We start from the raw sequence: 21,166 nt of genomic DNA, 5'->3' as shown, positions 1-21,166 counted from the left end.
GGCCCACCTGCTTTCCAACGTTCACATAGCCCCAGCGCAGTTCGAAACAATTCAAAGCGGCCGATGGACGGATCCGATCGCCTTACCATTCAAGCACGCTCCTTTCCCTCCCTCCTGCTTTGTTTCTTCTTCTTCTTCTCTCTCTCTTCTCCGCTCCCCCATCGCCCCAAACCCACACTCTAGCCCTAGCCCAAGGGGAGGGCTCGTGCCCAAGAGCTCTCCGCCCGCGACGATGTTGACCAACGCCGCCGTCCGCCGCTCGTCGTCGGCCACCGCGAAGCGCCCCACGACGGCGGAGAATGCCGGGGGAGCCAAGGACAAGAAGCGCGTCGCGCTCGGAAACATCACCAACGTCGCGGCGGCAGGGGGGAGGGCCGCCGGAAACGGGAAGGTCGCGGCCCCGGCGGGCACCACGGTACGTACGGCTCCGGCCGAGGGGGATCGTTGCGAGATTGGGGGGGGGGGGGGGTTTCGTGCGAAACTTTTTTTTTCTGGTTTCTTGATTGGAAATCCTTCGTTTGGGTAGTGTTTTCAATGGTTGGAGAAGAGAGGCCACGGGCGCGAATCGGAGTGGCTTTCTTGACGGTTCTTGGTTCTTCTTGGGATGGACCGAGTGCATCTCCGGTTTCTTGGTTAGGGGAATTCTTGATATCGCAATGTGGTGTACATCGTTCGAGCCGATCTTTCCATTGGTTAGGGGAATTGCAGGAGAGACGCTGCATCCCCTGGAGTTGGTGCTCTTCCTTTTTTTTTCAAATATTGGAATCTACTGATGGTAAAAAAGCTAGACTGTACTTGGATGGTCATCAAACAAAATTTTATCGGCATTTTCAAAAGAAAGTTCCTTGGTTTTCGCAATGTGGCGATCTTTTGTCCTTGTTTGCTGTGGAATCTTCTCTTGGCAATATAATATTATGCATGTGCACTGTTCCTGTTTTTAATCTTTTCTTGTGCGTAATTAACGGGGATTCCAAATTTAGAGGTTTGAAATAACTTATTCCTTTTGTTCAATTCGCATGCAGAAGTTGAATTCAGCTACCTCTGCTGCACCTGTTAAGAAGGGATCTTTGGCATGTGCTCGCAGTGTGAGCTCCACTCGGGGTTCTGCTGTGAAATCGGCTTCCACCAAGCCAGCTCCAGCCATATCTCGCAATGAAAGCACGATGCAAAAGCACAATGTTCCTCCTCCTAAAGTGCCCACCATTGTGCATCTGCCAAATGCGGTGCCTGCCATTGCACCGTGCACCAGCTTTGTGTCTCCTGCACGCTCAGGAGACTCACTTTCCGTTGATGAGACGATGTCGACTTGTGACTCTATGAAAAGCCCTGACTTTGAGTACATTGATAACGGAGACTCCTCAATACTGGCTTCATTGCATCGACGAGCAAATGAGCACCTACGTATCTCAGAGGATAGAGATGTTGAAGGTTTGATGAGATTCTTATGTTTTTTTTTTTTACTTTTTAGTGTATTTTGTTAATTTTGTTGATTTTAGTGTATATGGCCGGCTTTCTTTTGCAGAAAATAAGTGGAAGAAGAATGTCCCTGCCCCAATGGAAATCGACCGTATTTGTGATGTTGACAGTGACTTCGAGGATCCGCAGTTGTGTGCCACTCTTGCTTCTGATATCTACATGCACTTGCGAGAAGCTGAGGTCACATATTCTTATGTGCAGTATTGTCTGTTCACAAAAAATTTCCTTCAAGTAGTGAACATAATGAATATTTTTATTAGTTTTTCTAGAGAAAATTGAAAACCCGCTTCGCATGTATTTACGTTTGGGGTAGATTGCATCAGTCAGCAAGCAAAATCTCTACATTGATGGAACCAATCAGCAAGTCCATATTTTGTTCACTTTCATTATGCTTGAGTAGATCAGTGTGCACTTCCCCAATATGGGAGAAATAGCTGATTGTTTTTTGAAGCTGTTTTTTTTTTTTCTGTGCAAGGATTAAACTCGATTGGATCAAATGAATGTCTAAATATGACCTGAGGATAAAGTTTTAAATTATTGCTGACTTGATCTATTTACACATTCTAGAGTTCAAGAACATCTGCTTCTTCCCCTTCTATATGTATGCTGTTAACAGTGCTGCTTTGCTTTCTAGCAGACCAGGAAAAGGCCGTCAACTGATTTTATGGAAATGATTCAAAAGGATGTAAACCCAAGCATGAGGGCTATTTTGATAGACTGGCTTGTGGAAGTAAGCTTTTCTGCTACACAAGTTAAACTTAATTAAAAGCCTAACGATCATTCTTATTTGACCTTAATTCATGCTTGTGCAGGTTGCTGAAGAATATCGCCTTGTTCCTGATACATTATACCTGACAGTTAACTACATTGACCGTTATCTTTCTGGCAATGAAATCAACCGCCAAAGGCTGCAATTACTCGGTGTTGCTTGCATGCTTATAGCTGCGTAAGATACAGCTAATCCTTCTTTTATTTTTTCTGCTACATATTCTCAGTTAGCACTTGTCATACTGATTTTGACATTTTGAAAACTTCTACTGCAGAAAATACGAGGAGATCTGTGCACCCCAAGTAGAAGAGTTCTGCTACATAACTGACAATACATACTTAAGAGATGAGGTCTGTGATATGTTACTTGCTATAGTTCCTTGCTTTTATCATTTGACAGCCTCTTGTTCATCACCGTCACTCAACTTATACATGAACAGGTATTAGAAATGGAAGCTTCTGTCCTGAATTACCTGAAGTTTGAAATGACTGCACCTACAGCAAAGTGCTTTTTGAGGTTCTGCTTTCTTTCTTCTTCTTAAAATTTATGATGCTAATGCGAATAGAACATCTCTAACTCTATTCCTTGCATACAATAGGAGATTTGCTCGTGCTGCACAAGTTTGTGATGAGGTACTGCAGCTACTGCTCTCTTAGTCAGTTTCTTACCGGCTGCAACTCCGTAAGTTATATATGTTATTGCATTGCATTTACAACTTTTCGTTGTACAGGATCCAGCTTTGCATCTCGAGTTCCTAGCCAATTATGTATCTGAACTATCACTGCTGGAGTACAATCTCCTATCTTACCCTCCTTCACTAATAGCTGCCTCAGCTATCTTCTTGGCGAAATTTATACTCCAACCAACAAAGTATCCATGGGTAGGTGGCATCACCATGTTTCATTTACATATATTTATGTAGCAGTTGCCAAATCAAATGTCTGCATGAGCTAACATATAGTTCTCATTGCAAATTGGAAGCAGAACTCCACCCTTGCTCATTACACTCAGTACAAGCCGTCAGAACTATGCGATTGTGTAAAGGCACTGCACCGCCTTTTCAGTGTTGGTCCTGGGAGTAACCTTCCTGCAATCAGAGAGAAGTACAGTCAACATAAGGTAACTGGATGTGGTCCTCAATTGCTTCGGTTAACATTACTGTTGCTAATACTAATTTTATCCACTTCCCTTCCTTCCTCAGTACAAATTTGTCGCGAAGAAGCACTGTCCACCATCAATTCCTGCTGAATTCTTCCGAGATGCGACATGTTAGACTAGAAGAAGCCCAGGAGTAGTTACAGTAGCTTACTGAATTCTTCCTCTTGTGCCTCAAATGCCCAGTTTCACCGCACACCTGTGGAGGTGGTTGGTTGATGCAGGAGTGCTGGTGGTCCCTGTTGTTTCAGGTGATTAGAAGATTGTAGATTCTAGATGGATGCTTTACTGTTTATGGTCATGTTAGGGCATTGGTGTACGTTTTTCCCCCATCTTCTCCCGGTTCCGCTGTTTTCTTCCTGTATCTAGACCCATGTAATGCCATAATACTGGAGTCACAGTGACTTGAAAGCATGGCTACCAAGTTGGGTGACCCCCATGTTTGATGTATGAGAGTGTCGTTGCACTGCTAGGCTGATAATAAGAGCACCAGATTTTAGCAGTGCTCATTCTGTTTATTTAAGATATGGAAAGGCTCTGTTTACCATAATCTTGGTATGACCTTGTTTCTTCTTATTTGAGAGGAATTTGGTTTGAGTCGACAGTAGAGATCTTAGAGATTTGATTTTCGGAACTGAAAGTGTTGTCAACATTCTTGCATATGGTCAAGTTTTTCAGGTTGTTTCCTGCAACTCTTTACAATTTTCTGGGTTAATGGTCAAATGCCCGTGACAGATAAGAACATCGTACTCCCCTCTTGCTCCATCTAAAATTAGCTCTATTGGTATATCGTTGGGCAACAATGAGAAAAAAACTGAATTTTCAATTAAAACGCTAAAATATATGGTGTTTGATAGGGTGAAGGTTCAACCTAAAAACCCAAAACATACCAATAAATGAAACAATCATTGATTATCTTGTCTCAAGCGAAAATGAGATGGAGGACGTGTGGAACAGTCCTCTTTTATCTCACCTTGTGAATGAGATCACAGAGGTAGATATAGATGAGGTGGAGCTGAGAAGCTTAATATGCGACCTTAAAGCTACTCCTCAAAAATCCAAGTTAAACTCCTTAAAAAAAAGGTCACACGATCAGGCCTACAGCTAAGAGCCATGAATCCAAAAAACTAACAAGTGTTATATGAAAGGAATATTTTAGAATAGTAGAGGTCTGAGTGATTTAGCTAAATTCCAGATCATCAATGAAAGTGTTAGGGACCATGCCTAAGACTTTATTGCCCTGCTAGACATACGGAAAAAAGAGGCCGAATTCAGGCTTATATAAACACATGGCTTTTTTTTCAGCGGGGACTTTAACATCTTAAGCAGGGATTTTAACATCTTAAGGTTTATTTAGGAGAAAAAGAATGACAGGTTCTCAAACCGGTGGCCTTTCTTGTTCAACGTTATCATTGGCAGCTTGGACTTAAGAGAGATTGAACTTTCGGGGAGAAGATATACATGGTCAAATAACCTTGATACCCCCATCGTTGGAAAACTCGATCGAGTCTTAATGACAACATAATAGGAATTAAAATATCCATTGGTTACCATCCATGCCCTCAAGCGAACATCATTGTTAGACCATACTTCGATCATGGTAGATACCGGTGACTTGACTTCAAATGGAGGGCAAATACCTTTCAAGTTCAAGCTAGGTTGGCTGGCTCGCGAGGGGTTTGCAAATTGGGTTACAAAGTTATGGAATAATCTGTTAGGGGACGAACCTTCACACAAAGGTGGACAAACAAACTTAGCTCACTAAGATTGTCGGACCCCTCCTTTGGGGTCACCTCGTGTAGCTCATACCAGTCCCTGGATCAGTAGCTGGTATGCATGACTTCCAATAGAAGTAGACATCACAAACATACATCGATTAAATACGATAATAGAGTACAACATAGAGTTCATTACAACAGAAGCCCGTAGGTATAAATTAACAAACCCTCAAAGCACAGCGGAAACACATAAAAGCGACCCAAGCCCTACAGGCAGCTTGAGTGCAGACGAAACCGGCTTCTCTAATCTTTATCTTCTCTTTCGACGAAGTCAGCCTCTGGATCATCTGGATCCACAATTAGCAAGTGTGAGTACATAAGGTACTCAGCAAGTCCTACCTCAAGGGGAAAAATTAGATGCTTAAGGGTAGATCAAGGATAAGGCTATAGAGTCTTTTAGGTTTTTGCGGAAAGCTAGTTTTATTGATGCAAGGTTCATTTTGCAAAGACTAACTTTAATAAAAATATTTCCAAAGAGAACACATAAGTTGAGCTTATGGGGGGTTGACGGCCCTGGGGGAGATACATCCATCCCGCCAGTTCCCACAAGTCTTTTGCCAGCGGACACACAGTCCAGGAGGCTTAGGGCACAAAGCAAAAAATCCTTCTTTTCGAAAACACGGGCACACAGCCCACTCACACACCAAGGAGATACTCACGCCGAAAAGCTAATCATTGTGACCTCACCATAGCATGTCCTTGACCGAGGACACGGCTATCCGGATAGGTTTAACACTCTGCAGAGGTTGTACACTTTACCCACAAGATATGCACAGACTCCCACCTTAGCAACTGGTGAAGCTGTCATAACGAGACACAACGACCTCACAACGAAGCCACAATATCCACCCATGGGGCACTAAGATACCAGGGGCCTTAGAAGATTCACGGGAAGGACCACTTAGCAATCCCAAGGCTTTGACATAGCCTCAATCAATATCACCAGCCGGACCTTGGGCTACATACTACCCAAGTCTTCTCCTGGTCCCCATTGCCACTACCGGCCTCCGGGTGAGTACCGCACTAAGTCAGAGGGGTTAGGTCAAGTCCTGCCCATACAGGCCATGTGGTTGTACGAGTGGATACTAGGTGAGATGTCACAGCAAACCGGTCCTTATATGACCGAGGCAAGATTCTCCCAGCAAGAACACCACAAAGGCGAACCTTGCTCCAAGGTAGTTCCCACCTTTGTGGGGCACCTTACTCACCCTCGTCAAGAACACAAGTTTTACACGCACACGCACCTAGCACACATCACTTCACATTGTAAAGCATGATTATCATATGTAAATAATCTAGTTCTTCCTTTTGAGCAAAGCAATCCTAAGCATACTAGTAAACAAGCATTCATCCAAACAATCATTATAGTTGATGTTAAGATCCTTCTATGGTTTCAACGGAATAAAGGTAACAATGACGGCATGAGATAAACAAGCTGGGTCATAACTATTCTAGCATTTCTTAAAAATCACAACTATTAATCTAATCATGCACACTCCTATTGTTCGAAACAACGGCTCTATGGGTTGTATTTAAAAATATAGGACCAACATGATCAACGGTTGTAGGACTTGCCTTCGTTGAAGTCCTTGTCTGCTTCTTCTTCAAACTCCGGGTCCTCGGGGTCTTCCTCGAATGCGCATTCCTCTAATAATTGCAACAACGACATAGGCACAATCAATCAAACAATTAAAACAATGGCCAAACAGTTTACAAAAATTATGAAATTAACATGATTGGGTAGATCTCAAATTTAGATGAATATCGGTGGAAGAATAGATGAAAACGGAGTTAGGACGGAGGAGAAACGGGTTTCGGAAGTTTCGCCGGGAGAGAAATTCAGAAAAAGAAAATGGGAGAATATTCCAGGAATATTCTGCTGAGTCGGCTCGGGATTGGACTCGGCTCGGGCTTACGGCTCACGGCTCGACTCGGCTCAACGGGTCGGCTCAGTTTTGTCGGTGGGCTCAGCGGCTCACGGCTCGGCTCGGTTTGCGGCTCGGCTCGGCTAATATGGGGCCCACACGACAGCCACACAGGGAGAGAGGGATATAAGAGAGAGAGAGAGAGAGAGAGAGAGAGAGAGAGAGAGAGAGAGAGAGAGAGAGAGAGAGCAGAGAGGGGTGGAGAGCCGGCTCGGGCAGCAGAGAGAGATCGGGGGGGAGAGAGAGGAGGTGGGGCGCGGGTGGACGGCGGAGGGCGACGGCAGGCCTCACCGGTCGAGTCTGGCTGGCTGGCGGCCGGCGGCGGGGAGCGGCTTCGGCTCGGTGACGGAAAGGCGGCGGTGGCCGGGCGACGGAAGCGGCGGCGGTGGCCGGGCGACGGAAGCGGCGGCGGCCGGCGACGGAAGAGACCAGGTACGTCTTCGGGGAGAGGGAAAGGAGGGAGAGGGAAGAGGAGAAGGGGGCCGGGGAGCTCACCGGCGGCGGGGGTTCTCGGAGTGAGGCAGCGAGGTGCTCGGAGGGGCTCGGGGAGAGAGAGTGAGGGTGTGAGGTGGGTAAGAAGGCACTGTTCAACCCTTTATATAGAGGTCGGCGACGGAGCGGGCGCGCAGGACGAGGGGCTGCGCAGTGCGGGGCGCGAGGCGAGGCACGGGGCGCGTGGTCTGCCGGCGCGGCGCGGCGCGGCAGCGGCGGTGGCAGACGGGTCACGGGGAGGGGATGGAGGAGAGAGGAAGAGAGAGGAAAGAGAGAGAGGGGGATAAATTTAGGGATTTGACAAAGATGACATCTTAAAGGATGGACCACACACTAGTGGGGCGTACAAACAACAAAAAGAATGATCTCCTAGTGATAATCGACAAACTTGACAAGAAGTATGAGTTTCATTGCCTGACAAAAAGTGAAATCAACATAAAGAACAAATCGAACGAAAAGTTAGTTAAACTACTCTAAGAAGAGAAGACTAAATGGTACCAATGTACCAAAGTCAACGATATCCTCTAAGAAGACAATAATACTCGCTATTTCCAAATGATTGCAAAGGGCAAATATAGAAAACAACACATCTTCTGCCTAGATCAAGAAGAAGGAAAAATTGAAGGACAAGAATAGTTAAAAACATGTATAGCCAAGTATTACAAAGAATTATTTGCCGCATCCTAAGCCGCTCTGGCCGGAGCTCGCCATCACTGGAGATGCCGAGTCCACGGGCCGCTGCCTCGGTGCAGAGAAGCAAGGAATAGAGAAGAAGCAAGGAACAGAGAAGAAGCAAGGAAGAAAAGAGAAAGGAGAGAGAGGAAGAAAAGGGAAAGGAGAGAAAGAGGAAGAAGGGGATTTTTCGGGGATTTCGTCGGATTCGTTCCAAATTCATGGTTCATGCTGCAAGGTTAACCTCTAATTAGTCCCTAAAGTGTTGTGGATTAATTTGGATTGAGGTTTTTGTCGTCGAAATTCGCAACCGGTAGATCGAGTTGGTACGAGTTAATTATGTCAATTTATTCATTGAATATCTAGGATTAAACAGCATAGAATCTCAATATGGCACCAACACAAAAGTTGTAGGCCTTGCTGATGTCTTTTCGATGGCGCTGGTCTCATTCAATTTGGATAAGCGGTTTAGAAGTTATCGTCAAAACCGTACCATAGTCCGGAATCAGAAACCTGTGCAACAGATCTTTTTTTTTAAATCTGGCACAATAGAGGTAGAATTCTGGTTTTCGCACAACATGAAAGTTGTAGATAATTTTCTCTAGATATCCCAAATGTATTTATTTACCATATCTGGATAAGCGGTTGAATGTTATGCCCAAAACAGTGCAGAGCAGTCAATATGTTTTCCTATGTTCCAACGGTTAGACTGCTAATCGTATAGAAAGTTTTAGGGGTTTTGAGTGTTTCTCACGGTTAGATATCCCAAGGTCACGGTCGGACCGCGAGACAATGTGGTCAGACTGCCCCCCGGACAGAGACTTTTTAGGAACTACGCGTTTTGGCTGTCATATCACCTGAGGGGCAGTCGGACCGCCAAGAAGGGTGTTTTCCAGCTGAAGTGGGTTTCTAAGCGTGTTCCCTTTGGAGTTTGATTCGAGAGCGTAGTTCAAGCATCCAATGTAAATTCACGTGGTCATTTCGGAATAGATTTTGAGTAAGATCTTGTTTCCCAGGTGTCAGAAGTGTCAGTGCTAGCGGTGAGAGACTGACTTCTTGCCACGGTTAAGGCAAGTGCATGACGAATCCGTGCTTTGGCACAATTCGCTCGTTGGTGGTTTCTACTGATTCCTTTCAACTATGTTTATTCAATATTCAAATCCCCCCTATGAACGTTCATGTGATTCAAGTTCAAGATTCCAGTTGCAAGTTGTTATACTCTACCTATTATTCATGATCCGATGTTCCGAGAAATTTGGTTTTCTCCCCTGATTTGTTCTGATTGTGTTTGTTTAAGATTCAAGATTTCTTATGTTCATGTATTTCAAGATTTCGGATTCCAGTTCAAGTAACATTCTATTCAAGTTTCCGGTGAAATATCGGCTGTGCAATTTAGTTCTTATGTTCATGTTCCTGTGAGTAAGTGTTGGCCCTACTTACTCGACTTTACCGGTAAATGCAAAGGAAATTCAGGATATCCGTCTCGGACGGAAACTACGGGTTTATTGTTGAAATTCAGGATGTTCGTCTCGGACGGAAACTACGGGTTTATTGTTGAAATTCAGGATGTTCGTCTCGGATGGAAACTATAGGTTTGTTGTTAAAATTTAGGATGTCCGTCTCAGACAAAAACTACAGCTTTATTTTTGAAATTCAGGATGTCCGTCTTGGACGAAAACTATGAGTTTATTGTTGAACATGATGTTCGTCTTGGACAGAAACAACGGTGTTTATTGTTTTTTCAAGGAAACAGAAAATTTAGAATTTCTCGTTCTTCCTTGACGATGTCGGTGCGTCAGTTCTGTTGGTTTCAAATTCTACTTGCCGTGTATCTTTACTCACTCTTGTATTTTTATTTGGTTTTTAGGTACCAATGATCGTGGCATATGCGGAAGGGGAAAATAGCATCACGTAGTAACAGTGATCGCATTTAAATCACTTAGTAATTGTCTCCATTACATTCTAACGTCATACTTAGTTAACTTAGTCGGTTGCAGTTTGTGGTTGGTTTGAGGTAAGGTATCTGGTTCATGTGTTGCATCGGTCCTAGTTGTAAATGGTTATGCTTACTTTCCGTTTATGAATATCATGCCTCTGGTTTATGTATAGATTTTTGCTTGTGCAGGGAAGTGGTAGTTTCAGGAGAAATCATGTCGAAATTTTGAATATTTATCCGTCGTGATAGGTTTTAAGATGATGGTTGGTAGCGATCTGGGTTATGAGAATTCGGGTGTTACAGTCTATTTGGAAAGAAAGGGATGGATCATCTAGGTGGCAGGCACGGTTACTAATTTCTAAAATCTCGATGGTTATCCTTAACCTTGATTGTGGCACAAAAGTAGTAAATTAAAAAACCTATCTTAGCTCGCGGTTGAGTGTTCATTTATAACAAGTAACTCGACTTGGAAAATCTGGTTGCTGAGGCTTGCTGATTACTTCTCCAGGGAGCTGTTTTCTGACCTAATTGCACATCATGCGTCATGGTTTGCTTTATGTTGCTAGAAAGGGGTGACAGCAAATGGGGGTTGTCATGTGTGGGCACAAATTTTGCTATTCAAGACAAAGGGTCTGCACCGATATAGGACGCGTTTAGATCTCTTATCGCCGCTTGCTTTGCGTGGTTAGAAAGAAGTAGACGTTTGTTTCTTTTGCTAGCTATCTCGATGCTCGTATTTTCTAGATTTTTCTTTGATACCTGAGCAAATCATATTTGCTTTTTGTTAAAAGTAAAGCAAAACGATGGGCCATATTTAGCAGCTGGTCTTGCAAAACGGCCCTGCCCTGCCCTGCCCTAATGACGGCATGCCTTCCATAATCTTCCTTGGGTAATTTGTTGACACCTATGCCCCTTGCTCCGTCACACAATCACGCCGCCTTAGGCGGGGTAGCGCTGTAATTTCTTGCGAGCTCATTATATTTATATATCACTCTCATGGCGTCCCGTCGTCGTTCCTCCCTGCTGCTGCCGCTGCTGCCGCCGCCGCCCATCCATATTCCATAGGCACCACCTAAGGTAAGGTCATCTCTCCTCTCCTGCTGGAGTGCTGGCTGCTGCTGCCTGTATTTTTATTTTTTTCCGCTTGCTTTCTTCCTGCTCAATTCTTCTTCTCCATCAACACCTTCTCTTCTTGCTTAATTTCAATTCCAGTGTCACGAGAAGGTCACTGATTCTTCTTATGGTTGATGATTATTTGTGTGCTGGCCGCGCGGAGCAGGGATTGTTTTGAAGGAGCGAGACGATGACCAGTGTTTGGAAGACCAAGGTTCTGCCTGGGCTCAGCAAGATCTTTGACAAGGATGGCAAGAAGGCCGCTGCCGTTGACTTCTTGAAATCTTTCAACAAGGTAAACGAGTTGCCATTCTCCCACCTGTCTGAATCTCCTCTGTGTTTTTGTTTTCTTCGTTGATCGAGCTAGTCTGTCTGTCTGCAGGAGGAGATCGGCAAGGAGATTGAGGACAACAAGACAGAGCTGGAGCCCAAGGTTCTGGAGGTTTACGATGCATCTCCTGCCGAGGTTAAGGTAACTCTGTCTGTCTCATCTTTGTTTGGGTTGCTTCAGAAATAAATACCTACCTACCTGCCTGCCTGGTCTTGCTGCTGCTAAATGACTAGTTTTACACCACTGTTGTTGCAGGCTTTGTTCAAGGATAAGAAACCAGCCAAGATCACCAAGAAGAACTCGGCTGCAGTTACCAAGTTCCTTGACCAATTGGCTAAGATTGGTAAGCATGGCGATATATTGTGAAATAATTCTTGTGTTCTTTTTTCCGTGCTATTTAAAAGAATCTCTGTAGCCATAACATATATTGTTACTTCTGTTCCATGGTAGATGACCATATTGCCATCGTTCAAAGTTGTGGCAGAAAAAATATAAAAAATGGATTGCTTTATTCTATGTAAACATAAACCTAGAATATATATATTTTTAAAAAAAACTATTTTCCGTTTTTCAATCGACAACCTTTATAATTATAAACAAATATAATCACCTTGTTTTCGAGTTTCTTTTAGCAATCTTGTCGAGTCATTTTCGTGGCGTTTGTTTCTTGGGTAACCTCCTTTATTCTGTTTGCGCCTTTTTTGACAAACCAAACCTTTATTAATTCTCCTTTAATTTCTACACAATTGAACTGCATGCATAGGAATCTTCTGATCGAACTACTGCTAGTATATGATTATATTCCTTTCAGCAGAAGCTCTCACATGCAAACTCTGTTACTCAATTAGACAATAACATAAACACTTTTTCCTGCACGTTTGTGTTTGTTCACGGTAAAAAACCTTGATTAAATCCTCGACGATGATTAATATGCATGCACGTCCGTCTGCAGAATTCCCGGGAGCCAAGCTGGTGAGCGACGCGGTGGCCAAGTCCGGCACCACGCCCCTCTCCCCGGCGATCGTCTTCATCTTGGACAAGGTCGCGCCGTTCATCCCCAAGGAAGAGCCCAAGGCCGAAGCGGAGGCTCCCGCCGCCGCGGCCACCTCCCGGGAAGTTGCCGTGGAGGAGGAGAAGAAGAAGGAGGCGGCCGAGCCTGCCGCCGCTGAAGAGAAGGAGGAGGAGGAGAAGGAGAAGCCGGCCGAAGCCGAAGCCGCGACGCCAGCCGAGGTGGAGGAGAAGAAGAAGTGATCATTGAACAAGGAAAGCTACCTCCTAGTAAATTAAAAAAAGTTACCGTGAAATTATATAGTTAATCTTTCGTGAACGTAGCTGCACAAAGTGATCGAGTGAGGTGAACACACTTGCCATGCATGCAAACTTTGCATGGGTGGATGCATGAGCATTTGTTATTCGTTCTTTCACCTCGATCCATGGATCTTAATTTCGAACCTTGCGCCGTGTAAATTTGTAATGTGCGGTTTCTCTTTCTTGTTTTGATTTGGGGCTGGTTATTCATAAGCATGTGTAATTATTTATATTGATATGTTTGTTGTAGGCGACATTCATTTAAGAAAGGAACTCTTGTGTATATACCCAAATCTTTTGCTTGCAATTGTTTCTCGGCATGAGATTTGATATGATGTGATGACATGACTCGTGAGGGTAAAAGACGAAGTGATCGACTTGGTACTAGCTAGCTAGAACTAGAAGAGATCGAGTTGTGTACTGGATCGATCGTCGATCTGCAGGGTGGCCAGCCGAAATCAATGAGGAAAAGGGCGTGATCTTAATATATCCTGATTTTATATTATCAATCAAGGCGGCTTCTCTTGTCAGTGCACCGAGGAATCTCAACAAAAAATGAGCTCATCTAAAACAAATAAAAAGAAGGAAAAAAATAGGCCAGCCTGCATGATGTTATTGAGAAGAATCGTGGATGGATCGGTGGAAGAAGAGTGATTGATTGATGAATCTGGTTCGATATTTTGTTTGGGGGCGAAGTGGCAATTCCACGTACCTGGTCCAATACAATGGGCTGGTCACAAGGTCCACACGTGCACGTGTAGTTGGAGTTCTTCCTCTGCACACACATCTATTTCGTTTCGGACAGTACGACCAACCAAGAATATATAAGTATATATCTTCTTCTTTTTCATTCGGTAAATCTGGATATATTTGCCCAGAAATTGATCTAAACAGTGAAACCTGTATGTGAGCGGTGAAACTTGTATAGTTACACCTTACAAACAGCGAAACTGATAGAACCTAATTTATTTGTTCTTGTATAATAGCACTGTTGAACAGGCTAGGCTCTATGCACCAGAGAGTGCGGCTGTATCTTATGCGACAATAAAAATCAATAAACTTTTTTATAAAAAAATGTATTTAAGAGTGAGTATTAACTTACTCGTTCTGTCACTCTTTTTTTATTATCTTCAACCAAATACTTTAAAAATTCATCACTTATAATAATATTATAGCATCCCTTAATACTATTTTTCCATCTTTTATTTTTTCATCTCTAACAGTTATTCTATTTACTACATTCCATTACTTTACTCTTTACTTCGGATCCACGTTCATCCTCTAAAATCAAGGATACAGACAAGAGAGAATCTACAAATTTAGGTAGTGTTTGGTTGAAGAGTGAGGTGGGATGGGATGATTCCATTCATATATTTAGGGATGGAATGAGATGGTCCAAAATCAGATGTTTGTTTGGTGGGTGGGATGGAACGAGTACATTTTAGATTTCAGGCCCACTGTCAATGACCGGTCCTAAGTAGGATGGCTGCGTTCAGCCTTTTTTTTGGAACGGATCCGTCCTGAATCTTTGAAGAATAATCTCTGATTCGGAACCATCCCATCCCACTGAACTCTAACCAAACATCTCAAAAACAGGATGGAACCGCTCTGTCCTACCCCGTTCCACAAACCAAACACTACCTTAGAGTATCTCTTTCTCTCTGCAACACTACAGCAACACTTTAACACTGGAAAACAACTCTGCTCGAGCGTTTTTTTTGGCACACGAATGCCTCATCAGTACTGTAGCACTAAAAAATGTCTCCGCCGGAGATAGCCTATGAAATGAAAAAGAAAGAAAAGATTCCTTAATGATTATCCTCCATCTATACTTTATGCTTGTGAATTTTGTAAAAAATATAGAGAAATGAATAAAACTCTAAATGAAATGAAACTAATTATATTAATCCTAGTAAGGTACATCCTACACGCAAAAATATGTGTTTGCATATTAATATTTTTCTTGAAATGAATTAATAAATGAGTTGCACGTTTTTTCTTTTTTCCTAGCTTCTTCTCCATGAAACACAATGCAATTGAAATTATTTTTTTTACAGGAGGTCTTATAATTGTCTCTAGTATTTTAAGATTTTTTTGTGATTTTTTTAATTTTTTATGCTACATCAACGAAACACTGCTAACAGGATAAGCTGAGTTGTCACCATCAAAACAAGTTAAAGAGTTAAATTATACCGATTTGAATAATTGAAAGAGATGATATATCTAATTTTATAGTTTGAGGGACAAACAACCTTGAGCAATAATTGAGAGGGGTATATGGACTTTTTTCAAGCAAAAATGCTCTAGTTTGCAGATACATTTAGCATTGCTGGTTGTAGAATAGGCCGTGGAGCCCAATCGGCTGCCGATGGAATGTAATAAGGTCATGTTTGTTTCTTTCTTTTAATTCTGTTTTGCTACTTATAGAAGTTATAAGTCAGAATAAACAGGATTTTGGAGAAGTGATTTTTAAAGAAATTAAAAGTCGCTTTTAAGAAAAATAAACTAAACCGAGAATCTCGCTGAGAGATATTTTTCTGAAAGATTATATGGTAAGAAATCAAAAATTTATTATAAAAATCATCAACAAATAGTTTTTCAGATAAGCTATAAAACATAGTTTTTCGGAAAAAAAAAATGAAAGCAGAAGCTCTACAGTACAGGAAGAAAGAGAGCGAGTTGTACCCCACCATCCGGCCACCAATGCCGGGCTACCGCGGCGGCGGCCCGTCGCCCTCCTCCTCCTCCACCGGCGGCAGTGCAACGAGGATGCTCCTCCTCCTCACACTGCTGCCGCTCGCGCTCGCCGCTTTCGCCTTTGCGCTCCAGTGGCGCGGTGGCCTGCGGGAACCGGCCGGCGCCGCATGGCCCGCCGACACGCAGCGCTTCCCTGGCCTGGAGAACAGCCCGCTCGGGTCCTCCTCCTCCCCCGGGGGCGGGGGTTCCTACTTCGCCGTCTCCTCTTCGTCGGCCGCCGACTGCGCCGAGATCCTCGGCCGGAGCTCATCATCCCACGGAATTTCGCTCTACCACGGCTGGAGCTTCGATTCCGAGGTCGCTATAACCCCCAAGGTGCGCGCGCGCTTACCTTTGATCTGATCTGCACGGTCGAGATCCCATTTTCGGAGCGATTCGATCTCCTGTTAGGGTTACGTGTAGTCTCGTGGCCTGTTACTAGTGTACTGCGTGATCTCGTGCCTGAGGCTTCTGATTTTTAAGAGCGGTTTAGCTCGATCACATTGTTCCTGTGGCTGTGACTTGTGAGGAGATCGCTTGCTGTTTCTATGCGGAATGGTGTCGTACGGTGCATGATTCGGCAGCAGTACAATACCATCAACTGGTTGTTTTCAATGGGTTTTGAATCTGCTTTCTATAAGCTGGAGCCTTATTACCTTGGTGTGCAGGCCTGACTTTGGGACTGCATCAGTAGAATACTTATGCACATTTTGTTCATTTGAAGAACACCATGAAAACAACATAATGTAACTAGAAGTTGCTCTATATTTAGCAAACTGAGCCGTACAGGTGGTAATTTACCAGTGCAATCTTTTGATCCAATTAACTTAGCAAATTGGAAAAACAGGATATATGATGTTCATGTGATTCTTAAATATTTGTTGAAGTAAACAAGACTCGGCGAACATCATGCCATCACCCCACACTACCATATTTGTGTCAAATTGAAATGATCCAAAATAATTTTATTTCAACCTCACAGTCCTATTCATTTTTTCAATTGCGAGAATCTTATATGCATTTTTAGAGTCTAATGTGGCCCAAATTATACTTATATCGAGCTAATTCTGTACTTCAGATCTGTATCACGGGAAGCACATCTGCTGGTCTACACCAGATTCTTCCATGGTTGTATTATCACAAGGTCATTGGTGTTTCACATTTTATTCTCTTTGTTGAAGGAGTGGCCGCAAAACCAGCTGTTACTTCTGTTCTTGAATCTATTCGGGTAAATAAGTCTTGCATATCCTTTCTTTGTGTTTGTGATTTATTTTGCATGGTCTAGCACTGACGTTCTATGTCTCTGCTTTAGGGTGTAAAAGTTATTTACAGAACTAAGGAACTGAAAGAGAAACAGGACAGAAGGTATGTTGATATATTGAACAGTTATATGAGAATCTTTTCAACACTAACATACCCGCTCGGCCACTCCGTGTAAAGATGAGTCTAGTTGGGAATTTTGTCTACATCTTGATTATTCTGCTCTACCAAGACATACAGTAAAAATGCATTGATAAATATTAATTCTGATAGTACTTGCTTCAAATGACATGGTGGAGGTAACAGGAAAGATGCCAAGTTATTTGTTTTCATTACAGTATTGTCATTGAAAAATGCGGAATATTAAGCAGATTCTGAAGTGTTGTTGATTGGATCATGTATTTCTGTTTTCCTGGCACATGTGAACTATATGTATTTCTGAAGTATTGTTGTTGATTGTCTAAACTTCTTTGTTTCGATCATTTTATGGTTTCAGCCGCATTTGGAATGAAACTTGGCTGGCAGGTTTCTTTTACAAGCCGTGCAATTACGAACTATTCGTTAAGCAATCACTAAACATGGAAATGGCTATTGTTATGGCAAGGGTATGAACTGTTTCTTTCTATCTGTTTAAAGCATCTATTTACACAGAAATCTTGAGTTTAATGTTCTTTTTTCTCAAGAATATCGTAATTGTTGTCCAAGTTCCGATTCACAAATATCAGCACTCTTCATATTATCTAATTTTCAGCTGCCCTTTTTCTATCTGAACTCAAATGATGAGGGGAATTATAATAATCATGTGCGAGTCTCCTTTTTGAGCTCTGCAAAACATTGATACATGGCATCAATAGTGCAACAAACACGTTGAGTTATTGACTATGTGTAGGCATACAATTGACAATAATGAAAGGGAAGGTTATTGTGCAATAATGTTACAGAAAGTTTGTCAACCTTTTCCTCCTCCACATTTTTTTCCCACTTTCCTACCCTAGCTTTTAGGATGAGTAGTGGATGATGTAAAAAGCATATGCAAAGTGAAAGCATACAAAGACATGTACCGCAGTCACTCATTAGTAGAAACGTATGGCTTTGTTCTCAGTCCACTGTAAACATTATACCCCAAGCTACCACTACTAACTACAAATCCAAGATGTTCCAATCACCTTACTTTGCTGCAATGCACTGCCATATCAATGGCATGTCACTTGACTTTACATCATTGTTAGTAACATAGATAAGACTATAATGATGATTGATAACTATGGAGGCATTTTACTCACTATTGTTTGGATTTTGGAAAGCTCGTGTATTTTGTGGCGAGTTTGATGTAAATGTCCCCTGTTTGATTATCGCAGGATGCTGGAATGGATTGGATCATTCACCTTGATACTGACGAGTTGATTCATCCAGCTGGTGCCCGGGAGTACTCTCTGAGGCGATTGCTTTTAGATGTTCCTGACAATGTTGACATGGTTATTTTCCCCAATTATGTGAGTTGCAGAAGCAATATGTTTGTTGAAGTTGAATATGTTAACACGTTCGCATCTGATTATTGTATATTTTGTCCAGGAGAGCAGCATTGAACAGGATGACATCAAGGATCCGTTTACTGAGGTATGTAAGCTACTGATGATTCACTGGCTTCATTAAGAAAGAGAACGCCACTTGTAGATAACTGGATTGCCTCTCACTACTAGAAAAATTGTAGTTTAGCAAACACCACATGGGAAAATATAAATCTAATTACAAATAATAATAGGACTTGGCTAGCTCACACAATTTATCAAGTGATTTCGTAAATTCTCACCGACTTTTGAACCTGCAGGTTTCAATGTTTAAGAAAAATTATGATCATCTCCCAAAGGATACATACTTTGGCCTGTACAAAGAAGCAGCCCGTGGTAATCCAAATTACTTCCTCACTTATGGTAATGGAAAATCAGCTGCAAGGGTTCAGGAGCATTTGCGTCCGAATGGTGCTCATAGATGGCATAATTACATGAAAACCCCAAAGTAAGGCATCTGAATATGTTCAGAATATTTCTAAAACAAATGGCCAGTGAACAAATGCCAGAATTTCAGTCTGTTTCTACTGGATGGTGTGGTAATCTGTTTTTTTTTTTTCGCGCAGCGAAATCAAATTAGAGGAGGCCGCGATTCTGCATTACACCTACACAAAGTTCTCGGACCTAACTTCGAGGAGGGATAGGTGTGGCTGCAAGCCAACAAAGGAAGATGTGAAGAGATGTTTTATCTTGGAATTTGACCGATTGGTGAGCTACCTTTTCTCCCCTTTACTGCATCTGTGTAACATTTGGTGTTGCCCTATGGTTATGGGCTACCTTGTCAAACATCGTACCTGTTTTCTGGCACAGAACATTGAAATAGTGCACTGATTTCATTTAAAGTACAACAGCATGCAGTGATGTCATACAAAACAATCTAGCTCTTAAGAACGGGAGGGGAGAAGAATTGAAAGACAAATGCATGTAGTTATGGTTAGTGCGGGTGTGGTGCGGTGGGGGCAATAATTATACCTTGCTGGAGTGGCTTATAACCCGTGTTTCTTGGTCGTATCTCTGGCAAAAATAGCTGATGCATGCAGCTTTGAGGTGTTTGCCTAGTATAGCTAATTGGATAACTAAATTTGGTAGGACTGATGAATTATCCTTTGTACTCTGTCATGACAGGCCTTTATAATTGCATCAACAGCGACGGAGGAGGAGATGAGGAACTGGTAACACTCTTACCCCTCTGCACCCCAACCATTTGTCCCTAAACTCCCTGAAAGAGGTCACTTGTGTTTGACTACCTTTGTTCAGGTTCCGAGAACGTGTTATGTGGAACGACAAAGACACCAATTTGAAACTTTTAAGGAAGGGTGTCTTAACTCGTATATACGCACCGATGGTTAGTCTTAGTTTCAAAATTGAACATCAATTCCTGAAAGTTGACTCTTGATTGCTGCTAAGCTATGCCTCATCTTTGCAGGCTATCATTCGTGGTCTCAAGGAATCTGGCGTCTTTACATCTGCAGTAACTTCTGCAAAAGCACAGTCGAAAATGAAATCGTCAAATATGGGTCTTGAAAACAAGGAGTCTATCCGACCAAACGTAACAGCTGGTGAATCCACATTAGAAGGTAATAATGACAAATTGCAAGCAACTGCAAGAAAGATCCTAGAAATGGTTGAAGACCAGGAAGAAGCAATGCCACCAATGTCACCCCCCGCTTTTGCCGAGTTGATGGAAACTGCTTTGTCATGAAGTTACGTGAAATTCTGGAGGCGTTTTTTACTTTTGTCGCTCTTAGGGGACAGAGATTTTAACCATGCATGCAGCCTTGAGCGTATCTCTCTCTTTGTTTGGTTCAGAGTCCAGATCACCACTAGTCTGCCAGTTTGCTGGTGTGTATAGATAACACAGGCTTGTTGGTCGTTGTATCTTGGAACTCCGTCTCCCGATGTCTTACTGATGTAAACTCGCATTTATCAAAATAAGAAAAGAAAGATGCAAATACTCCAGTTGAACTGTCACTCGAGAAACCAATAAACAGCAGAATAATTTCAGTTCTGAACAATCAATTTTTGTCATGACCAGATTGCAGGCGTAACAAAATAAAAAAAAATTGGGCCCCAAATCAAACAATAGCCCAAACATTGGCGAGCCAACATTTGGTTAGCTAATCATGAGCCGAAGAATTACTTTCCAGGAGATGGCCAGCCGCGGAGCGGTTCTCGCCGTGGACGTGGAGAGCGGCCGCGGGGAGCGGGATGACGGGCTGCGCGCGGAGCTGCTCCGCCTCCGCATCGCTGCTCACCCTCTCGGACCGCAGCCGCGACAAGGCGCGCCTCGTCCTCCCGGACAGGCTGGTGAGTCATTCGCTGCTGCTGGGAATGCTGACGGCGGCGCCTGGTTTTCGGCGCTGGGCTGCCCGTGCCGGAGTTCGACCGTCTTGGCCACCCGTACCGCATGTGGACGTATCGCCTCACGGGGCAGTGGACGCTGTACGTGTCGCGGCACGACATGAGCGCCTTCCGCCCGTCCGCCTGGCAGGCGCGCTTGGAGAAGCACGGCGAGGGCGGGCTCGGCATGGCTGTAGCGCCCGTTCTTCGTGCCCGCGTCGCATCCGTGCCCACGATCCGTCTCCGCGCCCACTTGGCCGAAACCACGGCCACGATCTCCCCTTAACTCCGCAACCGCTCCCGCGCC

General features: G+C 43.3%; 3 protein-coding genes across 3 annotated transcripts; all 3 read left to right on the top strand.

Annotated features, from left to right (window-relative positions):
- Positions 1-68: 68 nt before the first annotated feature.
- On the top strand, positions 69-3,961 carry LOC133928439 (cyclin-A1-2-like). The gene is made up of 11 exons (XM_062374807.1): positions 69-415; positions 1,023-1,428; positions 1,523-1,656; positions 2,114-2,206; positions 2,289-2,422; positions 2,520-2,595; positions 2,685-2,761; positions 2,844-2,877; positions 2,976-3,125; positions 3,230-3,364; positions 3,447-3,961. Exons 1-11 carry the CDS (start codon positions 233-235, stop codon positions 3,516-3,518), a joined length of 1,494 nt encoding a protein of 497 aa, XP_062230791.1. The 5' UTR covers positions 69-232; the 3' UTR covers positions 3,519-3,961.
- A 7,171-nt stretch (positions 3,962-11,132) lies between these two features.
- On the top strand, positions 11,133-13,242 carry LOC133928356 (salt stress root protein RS1-like). Its single transcript, XM_062374693.1, has 5 exons — positions 11,133-11,280; positions 11,483-11,611; positions 11,699-11,788; positions 11,903-11,990; positions 12,600-13,242. Exons 2-5 carry the CDS (start codon positions 11,507-11,509, stop codon positions 12,896-12,898), a joined length of 582 nt encoding a protein of 193 aa, XP_062230677.1. The 5' UTR covers positions 11,133-11,280; positions 11,483-11,506; the 3' UTR covers positions 12,899-13,242.
- Positions 13,243-15,610: 2,368 nt separating this feature from the next.
- On the top strand, positions 15,611-20,478 carry LOC133928279 (glycosyltransferase-like KOBITO 1). Its single transcript, XM_062374574.1, has 11 exons — positions 15,611-16,027; positions 16,770-16,919; positions 17,004-17,056; positions 17,448-17,556; positions 18,310-18,444; positions 18,524-18,568; positions 18,780-18,967; positions 19,086-19,227; positions 19,645-19,691; positions 19,777-19,864; positions 19,946-20,478. Exons 1-11 carry the CDS (start codon positions 15,659-15,661, stop codon positions 20,219-20,221), a joined length of 1,602 nt encoding a protein of 533 aa, XP_062230558.1. The 5' UTR covers positions 15,611-15,658; the 3' UTR covers positions 20,222-20,478.
- The last annotated feature ends 688 nt before the right edge of the window (positions 20,479-21,166 follow it).

This window comes from Phragmites australis, chromosome 1 (genome assembly GCF_958298935.1).
Source record: "Phragmites australis chromosome 1, lpPhrAust1.1, whole genome shotgun sequence".
Classification (NCBI taxonomy): domain Eukaryota; kingdom Viridiplantae; phylum Streptophyta; class Magnoliopsida; order Poales; family Poaceae; genus Phragmites; species Phragmites australis.
This window is presented reverse-complemented; position numbering and strand designations above follow the sequence as displayed.

Bases quoted from the DNA above. Each gene is read 5' to 3' on its own strand.
- LOC133928439 (XM_062374807.1), top strand. From the start codon at position 233: ATGTTGACCAACGCCGCCGTCCGCCGCTCGTCGTCGGCCACCGCGAAG. The intron at 416-1,022 runs GTACGTACGGCT...ATTCGCATGCAG, and splicing joins CGGCCCCGGCGGGCACCACG to AAGTTGAATTCAGCTACCTC. The intron at 2,762-2,843 runs GTTCTGCTTTCT...TGCATACAATAG, and splicing joins ACAGCAAAGTGCTTTTTGAG to GAGATTTGCTCGTGCTGCAC.
- LOC133928356 (XM_062374693.1), top strand. From the start codon at position 11,507: ATGACCAGTGTTTGGAAGACCAAGGTTCTGCCTGGGCTCAGCAAGATC. The intron at 11,612-11,698 runs GTAAACGAGTTG...GTCTGTCTGCAG, and splicing joins TCTTGAAATCTTTCAACAAG to GAGGAGATCGGCAAGGAGAT. The intron at 11,991-12,599 runs GTAAGCATGGCG...GTCCGTCTGCAG, and splicing joins TGACCAATTGGCTAAGATTG to AATTCCCGGGAGCCAAGCTG.
- LOC133928279 (XM_062374574.1), top strand. From the start codon at position 15,659: ATGCCGGGCTACCGCGGCGGCGGCCCGTCGCCCTCCTCCTCCTCCACC. The intron at 17,057-17,447 runs GTATGTTGATAT...TTATGGTTTCAG, and splicing joins AAAGAGAAACAGGACAGAAG to CCGCATTTGGAATGAAACTT. The intron at 18,445-18,523 runs GTGAGTTGCAGA...TATTTTGTCCAG, and splicing joins TGGTTATTTTCCCCAATTAT to GAGAGCAGCATTGAACAGGA.